The sequence below is a fragment of the Lampris incognitus genome, chromosome 16 (assembly GCF_029633865.1).
Source record: "Lampris incognitus isolate fLamInc1 chromosome 16, fLamInc1.hap2, whole genome shotgun sequence".
NCBI lineage: Eukaryota > Metazoa > Chordata > Actinopteri > Lampriformes > Lampridae > Lampris > Lampris incognitus.
In genome coordinates, this window is record NC_079226.1 from 31713135 (window position 1) to 31733227 (window position 20093).

General features: G+C 46.6%; 1 protein-coding gene across 1 annotated transcript in view; it reads left to right on the top strand.

The window, feature by feature from the left end:
- mta1 (metastasis associated 1) overlaps window positions 1-20093 on the top strand; it is a 60356-nt gene that overhangs the window by 12755 nt on the left and 27508 nt on the right. Inside the window, exon 3 of the mRNA XM_056295498.1 lies at window positions 2779-2872. Coding sequence (XP_056151473.1) covers window positions 2779-2872 — 94 coding nt within the window. The remainder of the gene's footprint in view (window positions 1-2778; window positions 2873-20093) is intronic.

Sequence of the window (20093 nt, forward strand, 5' to 3'; positions counted from 1 at the left end):
CTCTCCCAGCCATCAAACGAACACACAAACTTGGATGCAGACGTGGACAAAGACACTGCATAGATGGTACTGGGTGAGGCCTGGGTAAACTCGAACTGGGTAAGTTCGAGCTGCCATCTTCCCACAATGGTACTGGGTGAGGCCGCTGCAAATGGGAATTCGCGCCACCATCCTCCCACACAGGAAGCGGAAGACTCTAGGTTCTCATCTTCCTCGCTTGTCTCACTTCTCCGAAGGCCTGTCGACCTATTCAAGTTTTCAGTCATTATTAAATCATGCTCTGCATATACACATGCCAGGCGTATCTCCCCTTCTATGGTGCTCAGACTTGGTACAAACCAGCTGAGGAGGTAGCACTTGTGGTATAAAACAGTTTTTTCAAAGGTTTTGAATCACCGTAAACATGAGAGATCCTTGATCATAGTCATAAATGTGCAAAAAAAATTATTAGGTTAACAGGCCCAGTAGTATGCAAGGTTAGCAACAGCCAGATACACACACACATGAACAGAAAAACCAGTGTTTTTCCTGCCGTTATAAGAATATCGTGCAGTGTTCAATTCAGTTGAACCAGAGATATGGAGAGAAAAAAAGGTGTTAACCATGTTATCTCCGGCTTGGTCGGGCCTGCTCTGGTCAGCCTATTTGGGGGGGAGGGGAAACGGGGGCATAACTTGATCCTCCCACGTGCTACGTCCCTCTGGTGAAACTCCTCACTGTCAGGTGAAAAGAAGCGGCTGGTGACTCCACATGTATCGAAGGAGGCATGTAGTCTGCAGCCCTCCCCGGATCGGCAGAGGGGGTGGAGCAGCGCCCGAGGTGGCTCGGAAGAGTGGGGCAATTGCCCAAGTTCAACTGGGGAGAAAAAAAAAAGGGGGGGGGAGTGTTAATATGCAGCGCTCAACTAAAAAAAAAATCTACTTAATAAAAACGTTTTGCCTGTTAGTCTGTGGATGTGCAGCCTCCTTGGCGGACCCTCGCATGAATGCAACCAAGTCTGATATGAACTTGCACTTTCCAAAAGAAAAGGCTTGCTATGGAACCAAAATGGTTGCAGTCTAGTAGGTGTGCCTTCGCTAATGTTTGGGAAAACCATGGTCAGGTCAGCTCTGGCTTCAGACGGCACACACACATGCACGCACACCCGCATGCATGCGCATATGCACGTGACCAAATGCATAATCCCCTTCAGGCTACCGCCTGGCAGAGATAAAAGCGAAGGGTAAATTCTCTTTAGGTTTCTTTTAATGAATGTGTCATCTCAGAGACCATCTTAAATATTATTTTTCTCATGCCTCTTCGGTATTTTATTTAGCTGCGGAGGATGAGCTTGATGTGTTTCCATATTTGCCCAAGGTTCTCCAGAGATGTTGTGTTCATATGACTTTGCAAAATGTAAACCAAGATGTATGAACCATGCATTGTTGCTGCAGATCGCATTGTCAAGTTTGTAGATATCATTTTTTTTCCTATAAGGATGTTGCATAACACAGTATAATATACTGCCCACATCTCCAGTGACGACGGTGCGTATTTAAGATACATTTACCAAATATAAGGGTGACTTCCATTCTATCCATCGCACGTCTGTCCATCTTGGGAGAGAGAGCCCTCCTCTGTTGCTCTCCCTGAGGTTTCTTCCTATTTTTTCTCCCTGTTAAAGGTTTTTTTTTTCTTTTTTAGGGAATTGATCCTTATCTGATGCGGGGGTCTAAGGACAGGATGTTGTCTTGCTGTAAAGCCCCCTGAGGCACATTTGCAATTTGTGATATTGGGCTGTACAAATAAAATTGTCTCGACTTCTTGACTTCCCTTATATGGCATCGCTCACTCCATTGCTTTTTTTTATTTCCTGTTTTACTGTGTCTGATCCCATTTCATTCTTGTCAAGTGTAGGAATCACCAGGGGGCCCCTGATCAAATATTTTCAGGATGGCTTTGCAAATGAGCCAATGATACTGTGATGAGGATAACCGACACCTTTTTAGGGAATCTCAGTATGATTATACAATTCGTACTGCAGCACAGTGTTAATCATTTATTTTTTTCTTTTGCTGGTCTGCCTCGGATGCTAAAATTGTGGCTCTTCGAGCAAGATCATATTGGTGTCTGTTCATACTTTAAAGTTAAAAACGGTGAATTTATTTTCTAATGAAGTTACCTTTCTTGCTGTTAGACTTTTAGGTAGAGCCCTATTTATAAAAAAAAATCCTTCAGATTGAATGCTTGATATATGACTACTTCTTTGTCTTCCCTAGAAATGTATATTCAGACACTTATCCCCATTGCATTTTGCATTATTGTTGATGAAATTATTGCAACGTCATACTGTACAGGTGTACACATCTCAATTATTTTTTCATTTTATACTAAAGATTTGCCCTGTTTTCCTTCAATTTAGTCTTATATGTATGGATTTACTTGTCATCATGCTGGAAAGCAGGTTTACCTGTATCTTTTCCTCCCCATTAAAAGCCTTGGACTGTCAGACAAACCAAACTACATCATGCTGGTTAGATCAGTGTAATGCCTATCGATTGTGATTGGGAGACCTGGGGCTGGGATTAGGAGGCTCCAGTCTGGCACTTTATGTGCAGCCAAACTTCTAACTAGCCTCACCCATGGGCTTTATGTGTGTGTGTGTGTGTGTGTGTGTGTGTGTGTGTGTGTGTGTGTGTGTGTGTGTGTGTGTGCGCGCGCGCGCGCGCAGGTTGTGCTTGTGCTCTGCGTATGGCGCCACTTGTTGCCATGGTAACGCCGCTTGTCTCTGATTTGCAGACAGCCAATGGGAACGTGGAGGCCAAAGTGGTGTGTTTTTACCGGCGCAGGGACATCTCCAGCACACTCATCGCCCTGGCAGACAAACACGCAAGTGAGTGAATGACGATGAATAGGCCGGCATACATTCTGCATCAAACTCTTGGAACAGAAAAAAAAACAAATTCAGTCCAGCCCTCTTTGAGTTATTTTTCTCTTTTAAAGTTGTTGGAATGCTTTTATATCCGATTGGAAAAGGTCCAATAGCGTAAAACAAACGCCATGTTTGATAGGTATGAACGTCGATATGAAGACGTGTGTGGGTGTTGCACATGCTCGTGCGTCATTCAATTTGTCTGTGCTTGTCGAAGCGAGAGTGTGTTGCCTGCATTTACACAGGGTGCTTTACCCCAGAGCTTGGTGCTGGGATCTGCCATATTGGTAGCTCTGGTGTGGCGTAGACCTCACCATACCGCTGCACCTCAGATGACTCCTTGACTCTGTTTTAATGTTCTGAATGCCAGACCGTTCTTGAGAGAAAGATTGACAGACAGGGATTCGGGGGTTGAAAATTGGTAAGGAGCGGCAAAGAAAAGAAAAAAAAACAGGCAGACGGACCGACAGAATGAGATGGTGAATTAGAAATGGCTTGCGAGAGATGGAGAGCTCAGAAGAATGACTGAGTCACAGGCAGAGAGAGAGAGAGAGAGAGAGAGAGAGAGAGAGAGAGAGAGAGAGAGAGAGAGAGAGAGAGAGAGAGAGAGAGAGAGAGAGAGAGAGAGAGAGAGAGAGAGAGAGAGAGAGAGAGAGAGAGAGAGAGAGAGAGAGAGAGAGAGAGAGAGAGAGAGAGAGAGAGAGACAGACTCTGGACTGCCCTGATCTCCCCAAAAAAGATTTTAAGATGATTCCCTAAGGATGCCACTTTACTATACCTAAATTTAACAGTAGAAGAAATAGTTTAATTTATCGCTAATGCACATACATAATTTGCACATTAAATGATATGGCTGTGTAAGAGTTAAATTTTTGCATTATCACGTTGTCCCTGTCCCTCCTAATTTGCCTATACATTATAAGATGTGCTGTTGGTTTGACATTCATTTTATTTTGATAGTCTTTTTTTTTTCCTCTACAAGTTGATTTTCCCTTGAGTACAAAATATAGTGGAGTTGAGTTGTAATGAATTGAGAAACAGTCCTTTTTAGGGCCTTCGATCCTCTGTGCCTCTGTCTTGGCTGGCATCTTTCTTGCCAAAGTGTCCTTGAGCAATGTTCATACTCTCCACTGCACTGACTCTTGGGTTGCTGGATCATAGCTGACTCTGGGCTCAGATTTCTCCCTTGAGGGGGACGGGAGAAAAGAAAATTTCCATGCAAGAATCAATGTGGCATCACACGGCATGGTAGCCCAGTGGTTAGCACTGTCGCCTCACAGCAAGAGGGTCCTGGATTTGAACCCCTGGCCGTCCCAGGTCCTTTCTGTGTGGAGTTTGCATGTTCTCCCTGTGTCTGTGGGTTTCCTGCGGGTGCTCTGGTTTCCTGCCACCATAAAAAAAAAAAGATATGCATGTTAAGGTTAATACTCCTGTCTGTGCTGTGCCCCTGACCAAGGCAATGGAAAGAAGAACTGGAGTTGGTCCCTGGGCGCTGCAGCTGCCTACTGCTCCTATACAATAGGATGGGTTAAATGCAGAGGACACTTTATTTTGTCATTTTAAGAATACAATGACAAAATAAAGTGGCTTTCTTCTTTCTTTCATAATTTGCTGTGAATTGTGAGATTGTGCACCTAGATTCTACGCTGAGAGCACTCCCCTCTTACTGCACTGCCTTTTTTATCAGTTTTGACTCAGTCTGCAGTCAAAACTGATAAAAACGCAAGCACAGTACCCAGCAGTTCAGCTGGTTGGCACGGTCTGCGCTGTACACAGGGCTCCAAACGCAGTACAGCTTACGGTGAAAGCGTACGATTTGCCACCAGCCACATACTGATAAATTTACAGTGGTTGGTTTGTCTACCTTACCTGCTACTCAATCACTTATCCAGCCATTGTTTTGAGATTCTGCTCTACAAATTTCATTGGTTGCTGAAAATTGTAAAACTGGATGCAGAATTTTGGATTTTCTGGATACTCTAATCTGCAAAGGAAAAGCAGTTTTACTTCACTTAGCAAAATATCACCTCCAGTTTAAGTTCAACGATGCTTTTTCTGCGTCTGGGTACCGTAGCGGTCTATTCCGTTGCCTACCAACATGGGGATCGCCGGTTTGAATCCCCGTGTTACCTCCGGCTTGGTCGGGCATCCCTCTAGACACAATTTGGCTGTGTCTGCGGGTGGGAAGCCAGATGTGGGTGTGTGTTCTGGTCGCTGTACTAGCGCCTCCTCTGGTTGGTCGGTATACCTGTTCAGGGGGGAGGGGGAACTGGGGGGGATAGCGTAATCCTCCCACGCCCTGCATCCCCCCGATGAAACTCCTCACTGTCAGGTGAAAAGAAGCGGCTGGCGACTCCACATGTATCTGAGGAGGCATGTGGTAGTCTGCAGCCCTCCCCGGATCGGCAGAGGGGGTGGAGAAATGACTGGGGCAGCTCGGAAGAGTGGGATAATTGGCCGGTTACAATTGGGGAGAAAAAGGGTGGGGGGCGGGGGCATTTTTAGTCCAATGAAAACAACCTCTAATGAAAACTGCCTCTACTTGATCTGGACCTAAGAGGATTTCAAATCGATGTCAAAAAGTCATTTAACTGAGGCGCGTTTGATTTAGGTCAGTTGACTAGGCGTAACAGCAGTGCTGCCATAGGAATAGTGGAAAAGTCTGCCAATCTGGCATTGCAGGCAAGCAAAGCCACCGCTCGACTTTGTTAGGGTGTGGCGAGCTAAATGTTGGCTCTTTATGTGTATGTGTGTGCGTGCGTGTGTGTGAGCATGTGTCCTGTTGAGTTAGCACATGTGTTTGTAACCGTCACTACATTTGTGTGAATGCATTAGCATGGTTTTCTGTGTGTGTGTGTGTGTGTGTGTTTGTGCGCACGTGCGTGCATGTGCAGCCACAGGGTCACAGTGGGGGAGCCTCGGGCGGTATCTCTGGCAGAGGGGGTGTGTTTGTTCTGTTGGACCACACAGCGTCAGCCTGTAAGGAGTTGGTTACTCTCAAAGAACCACTGTGTTTGTTTTTGAAGACCCTGTGTGTGTGTGTGTGTGTGTGTGTGTGTGTGTGTGTGTGTGTGTGTGTGTGTGTGTGTGTGTTGCCACAGAGTGTTGCGCTCAGTGGGTTTTTTTTCTTTTCTTACACCCCTTTTTCTCCTCAATTGTATCCACCCAATTACCCGACTCTTCCGAGCCGTCCCGGTCGCTGCTCCACCCCCTCTGCCGATCCGGGGAGGGCTACAGACTACCACATGTCTCCTCAGATACACGTGGAGTCGCCAGCCGCTTCTTTTCACCTGACAGTGAGGAGTTTCACCAGGGGGACGTAGCGCGTGGGAGGATCACGCTATTCCCCCCAGTTCCCCCTTCCCCCCTGAACAGGCGCCCCGACCGACCAGAGGAGGCGCTAGTGCAGCGGCCAGGACACATACCCACATCCGGCTTCCCTCCTGCAGACCCGGCCAATTGTGTCTGTAGAGACGCTCGACCAAGCCGGAGGTAACACGGGGATTCGAACCGAAGGTCACTGTGTTGGTAGGCAATGCAGAGCTTGTGCTCAGTGTGTGTTTATGAGGTTTCATCATGGTATGTTCTGTACTTATGCACATTATTGTGTGAATGATGTCAGTTGCACTGGTGCACATAAGGTTAGAAAAAAAACTTTGAACTGCAAATATTTTGTAGCACAAGTGTAAATGATAACAGTAGACAAGAAAAGCTGTGGTTTCACAAATTAATTCAGCCCAGTTTTCTTGAGATAATGTGTATTTTTCCATTATCTCAGGATGATCATCTATGTTTTCTCGAGATAATGCGTTGTGTTCTCTTTTAAGAGTGCTAAACACTGAGTATAAACTGAGTATGACAGTACAGTGAGGAAACGCATCAATGCTGGCCTTAATATTGACATTTCTCAGGGCGTACGGGTAGCGTAGCGGTCTATTCTGTTGCCTACCAACACGGGGCTCGCCGGTTTGAATCCCCGTGTTACCTCCGGCTTGGTCAGGCATCCCTAAAGACACAATTGGCTGTGTCTACGGGTGGGAAGCCTGCTGCACTAGCACCTGCTCTGGTCGGTTGGGGTGCCTGTTCGGGGGGGGGGGACTGGGGGGAGTAGCGTGATCCTCCCATGCGCTTTGTCCCCCTGGCGAAACTCCTCACTGTCAGGTGAAAAGAAGCGGCTGGCGACTCCACATGTATTGGAGGAGACATGTGGTAGTCGGTAGCTGTCCCCGGATTGGCAGAGGGGGTGGAGCAGCGATCGGGATGGCTCGGAAGATTGGGGTAATTGGCCAGCTACAATTAGGGAGAAAAGGGGGGTAAAAATACCCCCCCCCAAAAAAATTAATTTCTTACCTATTTTGGACTACTCCCATTAGGGGTCTCCACAGCAAATCATCCATTTCCATTTCTTCCTGTCCTCTGCATCTTCCTCTGTCACACCGGCCACCTGCATGTCCTCTCTCATCACATCCATAAACCTCCTCTTTGGCCTTCCTCTTTTTCTCTTCCCTGGCAGCTCCATATTCCGCATCCTTCTTCCAATATACCCAGCATCTCTCCTCCACACATGTCCAAACCATCTCAATCTTGCCTCTCTTGCTTTGTCTCCAAACCGTCCAACCTGAACTGTCCCTCTAACATACTTGTTCCTAATCCTGTCCCTCTTCGACACTCCCAATGAAAATCTTAGCATCTTCAACTCTGCCACCTCCAGCGCCGCCTCCTGTCTTTTCATCAGTCCCACTGTCTCCAAACCATATAACGTAGCTGGTCTCACAACCATCTTGTAAACCTTCCCTTTAACTCTTGCTGCTACCCTTCTGTCACAAATCACTCCTGACACTCATCTCCACCCACTCCACCCTGCCTGCACTCTCGTTCTTCACCTCTCTTATGCACTCCCCGTTACTTTGGACAGTTGACCCCAAGTATTTAAAGTCATACGCCTTTGTCACCTCCACTCCTTGCATCCTCACCATTCCACTCTCCTTTAATTTCTTACCAAAAATGATAAAAATTGGCATTTCATGGGTTGAAAATGGCTCAACACGCCATCTACTGTTTTAAATCAACCCTGAGGCTAGCAAGGCCAATGCTGACGTTGAGTCAACCGGTTGGGACTTATCTACGCAATGAAATTTTAAAAAGAAAGAATGTTAACACCCTCTAATCAGAGGTGGCCGACCCACCTCCCCCAGTCCCAGCCTTCAGTGTGAGTCTGTGAAACCGTGCTCATTTTCAAATATATGCTGATGGAGACTCATCATTCACAAGAGTTCTCATTAACCTTCCTCCTTTATTGTATTTTCTACCAACCTTTTGAATTTCTCTCAATTTACAGTTAGTTATAGTTATATTGTATCATCATTTTCAATTTTGCTACAATGGCTTGGACTTGATGGCTGTAGAACCACCACCGGACAACTGGGTTGGTGGGGCTGGACTCGCGCCGTGGCCAGGGGAGCAGTCACCCTGTTGCCAGCCCGTCTCGCGGGGGCCCCTTCCATCTGCAGTGCATCTGCGTCTTCATGCGGTGGTATCCAATGCCGTGCTGGAAGGTGGGCCGGTGGAAGGGACTGGGTACCCTTGTTGTGGATCTCCCCAGCTACTCCTGCCTCATACATCAACCCTCTCAGCCCCTTGCCCACTTTTTAGCTTTTTCAAAATTATGCAGTGGGTGGAGTTAGGCTCAGACCCGGGGGAGAAGTTGTACTTTAAATAACATTTGATTTGTTAGGCATGGGTATGATCAGACTCTGTGGTGGTGCAGCGTCTTAGAAATTCATTGATTAGTATGTAAAATTTTTCTTAAATCAAGGTGTGACACAGGCTGAAATAATTTTATGCCTTTCTATGATGATAATGTCCACATTAGTGTCTGCCATTTAAGAAGGTGGTTGGTCAGGATTTTAACTAATCGGTGGCACCACTCATGTTTGCCTGGTCAGTGGCGCCTGCAGAATTCTAATTCATAGTACTGCAAAAAGGGATTTTGTTCAGACATTTTCATTCTTGTCAAAGGTTTAGGGCATGTTAAATCCACACATCTCGTAACAGTCGTTATTTTGCCTAAATCTCGTCTTCAGTTGATCGACCAGGGGCTTCTCAAAGTCCGGAGCAGCAAGTCAATCCAGACCCAACCCATACCTCGTGTTATGAACACAATACGTTATGAAGTGTAACATTTTCCATTTTGTGTGTTGTTGCTGCTGAGTTCTCACATTAACGTTACACCAGAAAATTTGCTTTGGGGGAAGCTTTTATTTCAAGTTCATGTTTCACTTTATTGTCATATACATGTAAAAAGTACCATGTACCTAGGCATCGGGGTTGCGTAGCGGTCTATTCTGTTGCCTACCAACACGGGGATTGCCGGTTCGAACCCCCATGTTACCTCCGGCTTGGCTGGGTGACCCTACAGACACAGTTGGCCGTGTCTGCGGGTGGGAAGCCAGATGTGGGTATGTGTCCTGGTCACTGCACTAGCGCCTCCTCTGGTCGGTCGGGGCACCTGTTTTGGGGGGAGGGGGAACTGGGGGGAATAGCGTGATCCTCTCGTGCTGTGTCCCCCTGGCGAAACTCCTCACTGTCAGGTGAAAAGAAGCAGCTGGCGACTCCACATGTATCAGAGGAGGCATGTAGTAGTCTGCAGCCCTCCCCGGATCGGCAGAGGGGGTGGAGCAGCGACCAGGATGGCTCAGAAGGGTGGGGTAATTGGCCAAGTACAATTGGGGAGGAAAAGGGGGAACCCCCCCCCAAAAAAAAGTACCTTCAAATGCAATGAAGTGCATATGCCTGGCTCTCTCAGCCCTTAAAACTATATATAAGGAAATAATAAATAATAACAAAAACAAAAAATAAGAAATCAGAAATCCCACAAAATAATAAATCACTGAAGTTATGTAAGGTGCCTGCTGTTCATTATTCTGACTGCCTGGGGGTAAAAACTGTCTCGGAGGCAGCTGGTTTGAGCTCTGATGTCCTGGAAGCTTTGTCCGGAGGGAAGGAGTGAGCACAGACCATGTGCTGGGTGGCTTTTATTGTACTCCAGAGTAATGAAAGGAGTGTAGTTGTCGTCAACTTGAGTAACGCTATCCTCACCTGGTTCACTCTCTTCTCTGCTCCATGATTTTCACAAGCAAATATTATTTTTATGACTGCTGGGATGGGCTCCAGCATCCCCGCGATCCTGAGCAGGATAAGCGGTTTGGATGATGGATGGATGGATGGATATTATTTTTCTGTAATTGTGTGTGTGTGTGTGTGTGTGTGTGTGTGTGTGTGTGTGTGAGAGTGTGTGTGAGAGTGTGTGTGAGAGTGTGTGTGAGAGTGTGTGTGTGTGTGTGCCCTCGTTCAAACGAGAGAGTAGAGTAGAGGAGAGTAACTAGCATGACCATAAATGACTTTAATGAGTAGCCTATCGGGTACGCAGGTTTTTGTTAGGGTTAGAGCCAATCGGAGGCAGAGGAGGGCGGGTCTTCGCAGAATATTCCGTTGCCATCCTAGGCAATGAAAATCTGCTACCGGCACTTCTAATTTGGTAAATTAGCTAATGACGAGAGGTTATCACCAGTCATTCCAGACCTCTGAGTTTGAATAAAAATCAGATGCGGACCTTTGTGTAGTATGTTTGAGAACCCCTGTGATAGACCATATTAGTTTCCCACTGGTATACACTTACGTATTACTGGTTACACATTGTTCATACCTGGTTTCTAGAGGGGTAGTAATGTTTGTTTAGCCTGTTCCTATATGGGCCCCTAGGTTCTGGCTGTGCATTGCCGGCAGGAGTTTGGCCCAGGGGCTCTCAGACATTTGCAATATGTGAAAAATGCATGGCAGGAATGGCTATGCACCGCATGGGTGTGGGCTGTATCCTGTCTGTGTTTCTGCAGCAGGAGCCTTTCACCACCAAGGACATGCTGAGGAGTTGATGGTGGGGGGTGGGGTGTTGTTGGGGACGTCTGAGGAACCATTAATGATGAGACCAAAACGTGCGGTGTGTGTGTGTGTGTGTGTATGTGTGTGTGTGTGTGTAAATTTTCATGGTGAACTTCAGTTCTCAGCTCAGGGGCCTATATAGTGGGATTTGCCAGAGGGGTATTTTTTAATTCAGTTCTGTTATGGATCAGCGGAGAATGGCGGTTGAGTGTGTATATGTCTTTTTCTGCATGCTTGTATATTTGTGTGTCTTTGTGTTTGCCTGCTCTGAGTCACTGATCAAATATTTTCCTTACCGAGACTCATTGCACTCCTTCAGTGGGGCCTCCAACTCTGCCTTTATACTCAGCCTAAGGCCCTCCCCTGTGACCAGCACAGCGTCTTGAATGGCCAGTTTGCTTGACACACTTGGTATTTCACTGCCCTCTTGAATTTGTCATGACTCAAATTGACTTGTCTGTTTTTTAGATGTGGCCCCTAACTCCTATAAACAAAAGACAAAAATGTACAACCAGTTGTCAAGCTGAGGTTTGCGGCCAGCAAAACAATTCTGCAGCGGGCAATACATGATATCCCTTGGTTTCTTATTTCTGGTGTTCCCAAAATATGTCATAAGCCTAGTTTTGTTGCATGTTACTTCTCTTCTGACCATGAAAAGAAGGAATAGTTTGTCATGAGTCAAGGTGGGATGGCGAGGAAATAAATTCCTTAGTTGGGACCCAGGCGGCGAAGGCTTCAAATTAAAGCGTTAGAAGGTATAATCAATACAAAGTGGAGATATCATTCGTTGAAGACATTGCTGCGTCTTGAACATTCTTCCTGAAGCTGGGTTTACACAGCATGCAGAGCGGAGAATGTCTGGATGAAGTTTACACCGAATGTGGAACGGTTGCGGAGTATCTGTATGTCCCCTTATGTGTAACATGGTGAAATGACTAAAGCCTAATTTATGCTCCAAATGTCGGCTAGCAGACAAATGTCTCCCGGCAGACAAAAAGTCTCTCTTGAGTTGTTGCATTTATGCTTGTCGCAATGTCGCTGACTGTCTCCTGGTATCTATGGAAACGTTTCGCGTCACGCGCTGTGTTGTCAACAGTAGCGAGTGTTCTTTTTATGAATGACCGCGCGTAATGTAAACAACGCTCTCAAGCAAAACCATGGCAATGCTCGAACACCTCGTCCCTTCAATCCAACTATCCAATCACAGCTAAGCGACATAATGTGCGCGAGTCTGCGACATAAGAAAATGTGTAGTGTACACGACAGCCCTGGGAGACACAAAAAGTGTCTCTCATGACGTCAAAATTGTCGAGAGACATCTGTCTGCTAGCCGACATTTGGAGTATAAATTGGGCTTTAACATCAGTTTTTACTAAGATAATTCAGTGACACAACTGTTTTCATTTAGAAAGTGATATATTAAAGGAGATGGAACATTAGTCATCTCTATGATTGCTGTTTATCTATGTTGGTGCCCATATATATATAGGTAACAAACAGCCAACAACCAGAAGAAGGCACAAGTATAGACTGCTAGATGGTACAGTGTGGAACCTGAGCCTTTATGGCTCTAAGGTATGATATATAAACTGACTTGTCAGTCCAGCACATCCTACAGATGCTCCATCGGATTGAGACCTGGAGAATTTGGAGGCCAGGGCAACACCTTGAACACTTCATCATGTTCCTCAAACCATTTCCAAACAATATGTGCCATGTGGCAGGATGCGTTATCCTGCTGAAAGTGGCCACTGCCATCAGGGAATACCGTTGTCATGAAGGGGTGTACCTGCTCTGCAACAATGGTTAGGTAGTTGGCATGTGTCAAATTGACGTCCACATGAATGGCCGGACCCAGGGTTTCCCAGCAGAACATTGCCCAGAGCATCACACTCCCTCCACCGGTTGTCATCTTCCCACAGTGCATCCTGGTGCCATCACTTCCCCAGGTAAATGGTGTACGCGGCCATCCACGTGATCTAAAAGAAAACCGGACTCATCAGACCAAGCGACCTTTTTCCATTGCTCCATGGTCCAGTTCTGATGCTCGTGTGCCCATTGTAGGTGCTTTTGACGTTGGACAGTGGTCATCATGGGAACTCTGATCAGTCTTCAGCTGTGCAGCCCCATACGCAGCAGCGTGCGAGGCACTGTGTGTTGTGAAGCATTCCTCCAGTAACCATCATAAAAAAAATTTGTGACTTGTGCCACAGTAGATCTTCTGTTGGTTTGGACCAGATGGAGTAGCCTTCGTTGCCCTCACGCATCGATGAGCCTTGGGTGCCAAACTCTGTCGTCGGTTTGTGGTTTGTCTCTCCTCAGACCACTGTCAGTAAGTACTCCCCACTGCTGACCAGGAGCACCCAGCAAGCTTTGCGGTTTCAGAGATGCTCTGACCCAGTCGTCTAGCCATAACAATTTGGCGCTTGTCAAAGTCGTTCAGGTCTTTACTCCTGCCCATTTCTCGTGCATCCAACACGTTGACTACGAGAACTGATTGTTCGCTTACCATCTAATCCACCCAGACCTTGACATGTGCCCTTGTTTGGAGATGATCAACGTTATTCGGTTCACCTGTAAGTGGTCATAATGTTTTGGCTTATCGTAGTATTTTCTTATAAAGTGCATCTCTGAAATTTGTTTTTTAAAAGCTGCACAGGGAGGAAGTGCAGTAGACACTGAAATAGTACCTAACTCCGCACGGTACATGTGCATATTCCACCGCCAGTGTAAACATGCTAATCTACAAACTTGGGTACCGAATGGGAGCGGATTACGCTCCACGGCCATTCTGTGTGTGGTGTAAACATGGCCTAATGCAAATCTTTTTCAGCTGTAAATTACAAAACTCAACTACAAAACCTAATTGGGTCATTGATAGTACATTTGAAAAGATGTGAGGAATTCAGATGTCAAAACGATGTTAAAATAATTTAAGGGGGAAGGAATCTCCGCTGCTTCTCTCTAGTGTGATATGTTGTTTTTTCTTTGTGCGTTGCACACAGTTTGTAACTAGTCTGCAAACACAACAGCCTTTGTATTTGATGATTAGTCACTTCACACCTCTCATTCATATGTGTGAGTCTGCTCTTTCCACTGTGTGGAGGAAGAGGAATCTTGAACTAGGATCAGTTGCCCTTGATTGCAATGCGTCCAAGTCATAAACATGTAGAGTACTCCGTTCATCCATCCGTCCATCCATTATCCAAACCACTTATCCTGCTCTCAGGGTCACGGGGATGCTGGAGCCTATCCCAGCAGTCATTGGGCGGCAGGCAGGGAGACACCCTGGACAGGCCGCCAGACCATCACAGGGCCCACACACACACACACACACACACACACACACACACACATTCACACTTCACCTGACCTACATGTCTTTGGACTGTGGGAGGAAACTGGAGCACCCAGAGGAAACCCACTTAGACATGGGGAGAACATGCAAACTCCACACAGAGGACGACCCGGGGCGGCCCCCTCAAGGTTGGACCCACCCTGGGGCCCCAACCTCAAGGCCTTCTTTCTGTGAGACAACCGCGCTTACCACTGTGCCACCGTGCCGCCCATCATATTCTTCATCCATCCGTCCATTATCCAAGCCGCTTATCCGAATTTGGGTCGCGGCGATGCTGGAGTCTATCCCAACAATCATTGGGCGGCAGGCGGGGAGACACCCTGGACAGGCTGTCAAGACATCACAGGGCCGACAAACGCATTCAAACCCAGGGACAATTTAGTACAGGCGATTCACCTGACCTATCTGTATTTGGATTGTGGGAGGAAACCGGAGCACCCAGAGGAAACTCACGCAGACACGAGGAGAACATGCAAATTCCACACAGAGGATGACCTGGGATGACCCCCAAGGTTGGACAACCCCGAGGTTCGAACCCAGGACCTTCTTGCTGTGAGGTGACCACACTAACCACTGTGCCACCATACCACCCCGCTTCATAATGTGTAGCTGCAAGTAGTGGTTAATATATTCTTCATATACACTCACTGGCCACTTTATTAGGTACACCTTGCTAGTACCGGGTTGGACCCCCTTTTGCCTTCAGAACTGCCTTAATCCTTCGTGGCATAGATTCAACAAGGTACTGGAAACATTTCTCAGAGAGTTTGGTCCATATTGATATGCTAGCATCACGCAGTTGCTGCAGATTTGTCGGCTGCACATCCATGATGCGAATCTCCCGGTCCACCACATCCCAAAGGTGCTCTATTGGTTTGAGATCTGGTGACTGTGGAGGCCATTTGAGTACAGTGAACTCATTGTCATGTTCAAGAAACCAGTCTGAGATGATTCGAGCTTTATGACATGGCGCGTTATCCTGCTGGAAGTAGCCATCAGAAGATGGGAACACTGTGGTCATAAAGGGATGGACATGGTCAGCAACAATACTCAGGTAGGCTGTGGCGTTGACACGATGCTCAATTGGTACTAAGGGGCCCAAAGTGTGCCAAGAAAATATCCCCCACACCATTACACCACCACCACCAGCCTGAACCGTTGATACAAGGCAGGATGGATCCATGCTTTCATGTTGTTGACGCCAAATTCTGACCCTACCATCCGAATGTCGCAGCAGAAATCGAGACTTATCAGACCAGGCAACGTTTTTCCAATCTTCTATTGTCCAATTTTGGTGAGCCTGTGCGAATTGTAGCCTCAGTTTCCTGTTCTTAGCTGACAGGAGTGGCACCCGGTGAGGTCTTCTGCTGCTGTAGCCCATCTGCCTCAAGGTTCGACGTGTTGTGCGTTCAGAGATGCTCTTCTGCATACCTCGGTTGTAATGAGTGGTTATTTGAGTTACTGTTGCCTTTCTATCAGCTCGAACCAGTCTGGCCATTCTCCTCTGACCTCTGGCATCAACAAGGCATTTTCGCCCACAGAACTGCCGCTCACTGGATATTTTCTCTTTTTCGGACCATTCTCTGTAAACCCTAGAGATGGTTGTGCGTGAAAATCCCAGTAGATCAGCAGTTTCTGAAATACTCAGACCAGCCCGTCTGCCACCAACAACCATGCCACGTTCAAAGTCACTTAAATCCCCTTTCTTCCCCATTCTGATGCTCGGTTTGAACTGCAGCAGATCGTCTTGACCATGTCTACATGCATAAATGCATTGAGTTGCTGCCATGTGATTGGCTGATTAGAAGTTTGCGTTAACGAGCAGTTGGACAGGTGTGCCTAATAAAGTGGCCGGTGAGTGTATATTATAATTCCATTATAATTCTGTTATCCTCTTTCAATGTTGTATTCTGTAATATGTGTACACACAACAACGGATACTCAGTTCATCTCATGAAAAAAAAAGAAAGAAAAAAAAAGTAAACCTTGTCAGTTCTTTTCTGCATAATGACTTCGCTGAGAATCAGTGGTCTGTCTCTGTCCCCGGCTCCTCCACATGGACCGGCACTGTATCAGAGAGGAACTGAGTCAGTTAAGGCAATAATGCTGCGCTGCACTTGTTTCACCTCCTCCAGTAGCCTTGAGCCCCCCCACCCCACCCCGTAAGGCAACTCATTCATCAATAATTGATAATTGGTTGGGACAGGTGAGATGGAGAGGCAATTTGTGAGGATGGTGGTGTGGGTGCAGTGCCAGGAGATTGGCTGTGAGGCTTGGGTGGTGGTGGGGTGGGGGTGGGAGGCTGAGAGGGGAGGGGCAGATTAGTGTTCAGGAGTTGAGTCGCGAAGGACACACAGCCTGGGGCTGGTAGGGAGAGCCATCGCAGTAATCTTATGGTGAGGTGTGTGTTCACATGGTTATATTCCTGTGTGTGTGTGTGTGTGTGTGTGTGTGTGTGTGTGTGTGTGTGTGTGTGTGTGTGTGTGTGTGTGTGTGTGTGTGTGTGTGTGTGTGTGTGTGTGTGTGTGTGTGTGTGTGTGTGTGTGTGTGTGCGTGCGCGCGCGTGTAGGGTTGGGTTGTAACGGAATACAAGTAACAGTGTTTGGTGTCCAGAATACAGAAATGAAGCATCTGTATTCAGCCCACTAAGGCTGCACAATTAATCGTATATTAATCACAATTTTGGTATTGGCTTCCACAATTATTTGATCATGGCCAGGGGCGATTATTCATGCTGGGTTTAGCTTGTTCTGGTGTTAAGAGAGTATTGCTTTGATTTGAAGATTTATACATTTGAATGTTTATAAAATACATTATGGAAGTGAACGCAGCTTTCTGTTTATGTAAAATGCTCAATAAAGCAATTCAGTTCCCCAAAATGGATGAATAATTGCGATAAATGATCATGATCGAATCTGCGACTACATCTAGAGATGCGGGTGTGTGTGTGTGTGTGTGTGTGTGTTTGTTTGTTTGTTTGTTTGTGAGCCCACGTTATGTTGTGAAAGACTGGTATTCAGATTGCAGTTGGTTTATAGATTTCGAGGAGACTACTTTTAGAATAGCCTACTTCCCTCCTAACCACATCGTTGACGTTACAGGTGGGAGTGTGCGTCCACGACCCGTTGGCACGCTCGACCTCATGAAAATTGAAAACCAAATGAAAGGAAAAATGTCTTTTAAAGGGTAAGTTTATGCTGCAGTCTACAGCTCAGCAAGGCTAAAAAAAACACATGGGAGCGCATCCGGGTAGCGTAGAGGTCTATTCCGTTGCCTACCAACACAGGTGTCGCCAGTTCGAATCCCCGTGTTACCTCCGGCTTGGTCAGGCATCCCTACAGACACAATTGGCCGTGTCAGCGGGTGGGAAGCCAGATGTGGGTATGTGTCCTGGTCGCTGCACTAGCGCCTCCTCTGGTTGGCCAGGGCGAATGTCGTGGGAATAGCTTGATCCTCCCATGCGCTACGTCCCCCTGGCGAAACTCCTCACTTTCAGGTGAAAAGAAGCGGCTGGCGACTCCACGTGTATCGGAGGAGGCATGTGGTAGTCTGCAGCCCTCCCCAGATCGGCAGAGGGGGTGGAGCAGCGACCGGGATGGCTCGGAAGAGTGGGGTAATTGGACAGGTATAATTGGGGAGAAAAAGGGGGGGGGGTCCAAAAAACCAAACAAACATTGTAGTTGATGTAGAGTGTGTGTGTGTGTGTGTGTGTGTGTGTGTGTGTGTGTGTATCTGCATGTGCAGGTCCAATGTCTAAATATGCTTCTCTGTCATAGCCTTTTTCTCATTCATGCAACATAGTAGCAGTGAGGTGAGGTCCCATGGTGAAACTTACATGCCCTGGTGCTGACCCTGTCCCTAATTAAAAGTAATGATGCAGTGTTTAAAAGACTATTTTCAAATCAGCATGTGTACATTCCTCCTGCATTTCCTCCTGCACGCACGTCACTGGACCTCGCTGGTAATTGGCAGACGGTCAACACACAGCTGGAGATAATGGCACCAGCGAATCTAAGCAATATGCAACGGTGTGATCTTAATATTCATGATGCAGCACAACTGTTTCACACGTGCCTTCAGAAGATGTATGCTAAATGTAGTGTGAATAATTTACTCTTTCTGCATTGTAACTGATTACACTTGGACAGTGTTTTCAGCATTCAGGCACCGAATACCTCTTCAGAATATCATGCCCAGCTCTGTGTGCGTGTGCGTGTGCGTGTGTGTGTGTGTGTGTGTGTGTGTGTGTGTGCATGAAAACAGAGTTGTATAGATACTAGTTACAGTCCAATAAAAACAGCAGTCAAATCCTGATTGGCCATCTTAGGCTGGAATAAAGTACCTAACTTCAAAAGGTATTTCACATCACCCCCCCCCCCGAATCCTATTCTGCCTTCCAAATCTTTGACTAACCCTAATATTCTCTTATCTTGACTTGAAAAACATCCTTTCCTTAGTCCTTCCTGTTTGCTTCACCCAGGACCTTTTTCTTGCATGAGCATTGTGAGATTGCAGGAATGTTGCCCGTAGCACTGCCGCTTTGACTTTGTTACTTTGGCTTGTTTGTCTCTGCCTCCGTCATAAGCTTATCAGTTGAAACTCCTAGAATATGTGTATATTTAACACATCCAGAGGCATAAATGGGTGAAGACACACATGCACGCACGCACGCACGCACGCATGCACACACAAGGAGTACAAATGATACACACAAATACAGATAAACTATAACGCATGCACATTCAAACAAGCACATAGGCATTGATTTAAATTCAGATTCAGGACATTGCATTTGATTAGGGTTTCTTTTTCTTTTCTTTTTTGTTGTTGATTTTTCCCTTTTTCTCCCCAACTGTACTTGGCCAATTACCCTATTTTTCCGAGCTGTCCCGGTCGCTGCTACCACATGCTTCCTCCAATACATGTGGGGTCGCCAGCCTCTTCTTTTCACCTGACAGTGAGGAGTTTCACCAGGGGGACGTAGCACGTGGGAGGTTCACACTATACCCCCAGTTCCCCTGAACAGGAGCCCCGACCGACCAGAGGAGGCGCTAGTGCAGCGACCAGGACACATACCCACATCCGGCTTCCCACCCGCAGACACGGCCAATTGCATCTGTAGCGACGCCCGAACAAGCTGGAGGTAACATGGGGATTCGAACCAGCGATCCCCATGTTGGTTGGGAACGGAATAGACTGCTGTGCTACCTGGACGGCCCGCATTTAATCGGGTTTTAATTCCTTACCTACAAACAGTAACTGCACACATGAATTGGTTTTTAGAGTGAAAAACTTAAAACATCAGACATCAGTCCTGGATGACATCTCAACATTTCTGTACAACAATGATAACAAATCTACCGACATTGTGCCCCTGCTGGTTGAGCTCTGCCCCAGGTGTGCAGTACCGAATGCTTACTTAAGTGGTTCCCCTTCGAAATGTTCTATTAGTGGATGGGGATGGGGTGAGGTATAGATATTTCTGTTACACCACACTTGCAAGAAGTTAGTTTCACACTGGTTGTCATGTTCTTTAAAAATTTTTAAAAAAAAAGACACCCGCCAGTATGGAAATATGAATAATTTCATCTGTCATTGTCACGTTCAATTCATGTGAACTCCCTACTGTGTGGAATGTAAAGCAGTCTTTATGGGAAACGAGCACGGAATTTAAAACATAACATGTTGTTCTCTGCCATCCGCCGCCATCCGATGAACACAAAAAAATACCAGACAGTGAGTGACATCTGTGCTTTCAGCAGTGCTGCAGCTCTACTGCATGGATTTATTATGAGACTGAATCACATTTCGTGGACAAAATATTAAACAGTCAGAGAGCTACAGACTATTCTTTTGAAAATCTGTAACTCTGTGTTGCAGTAAAAC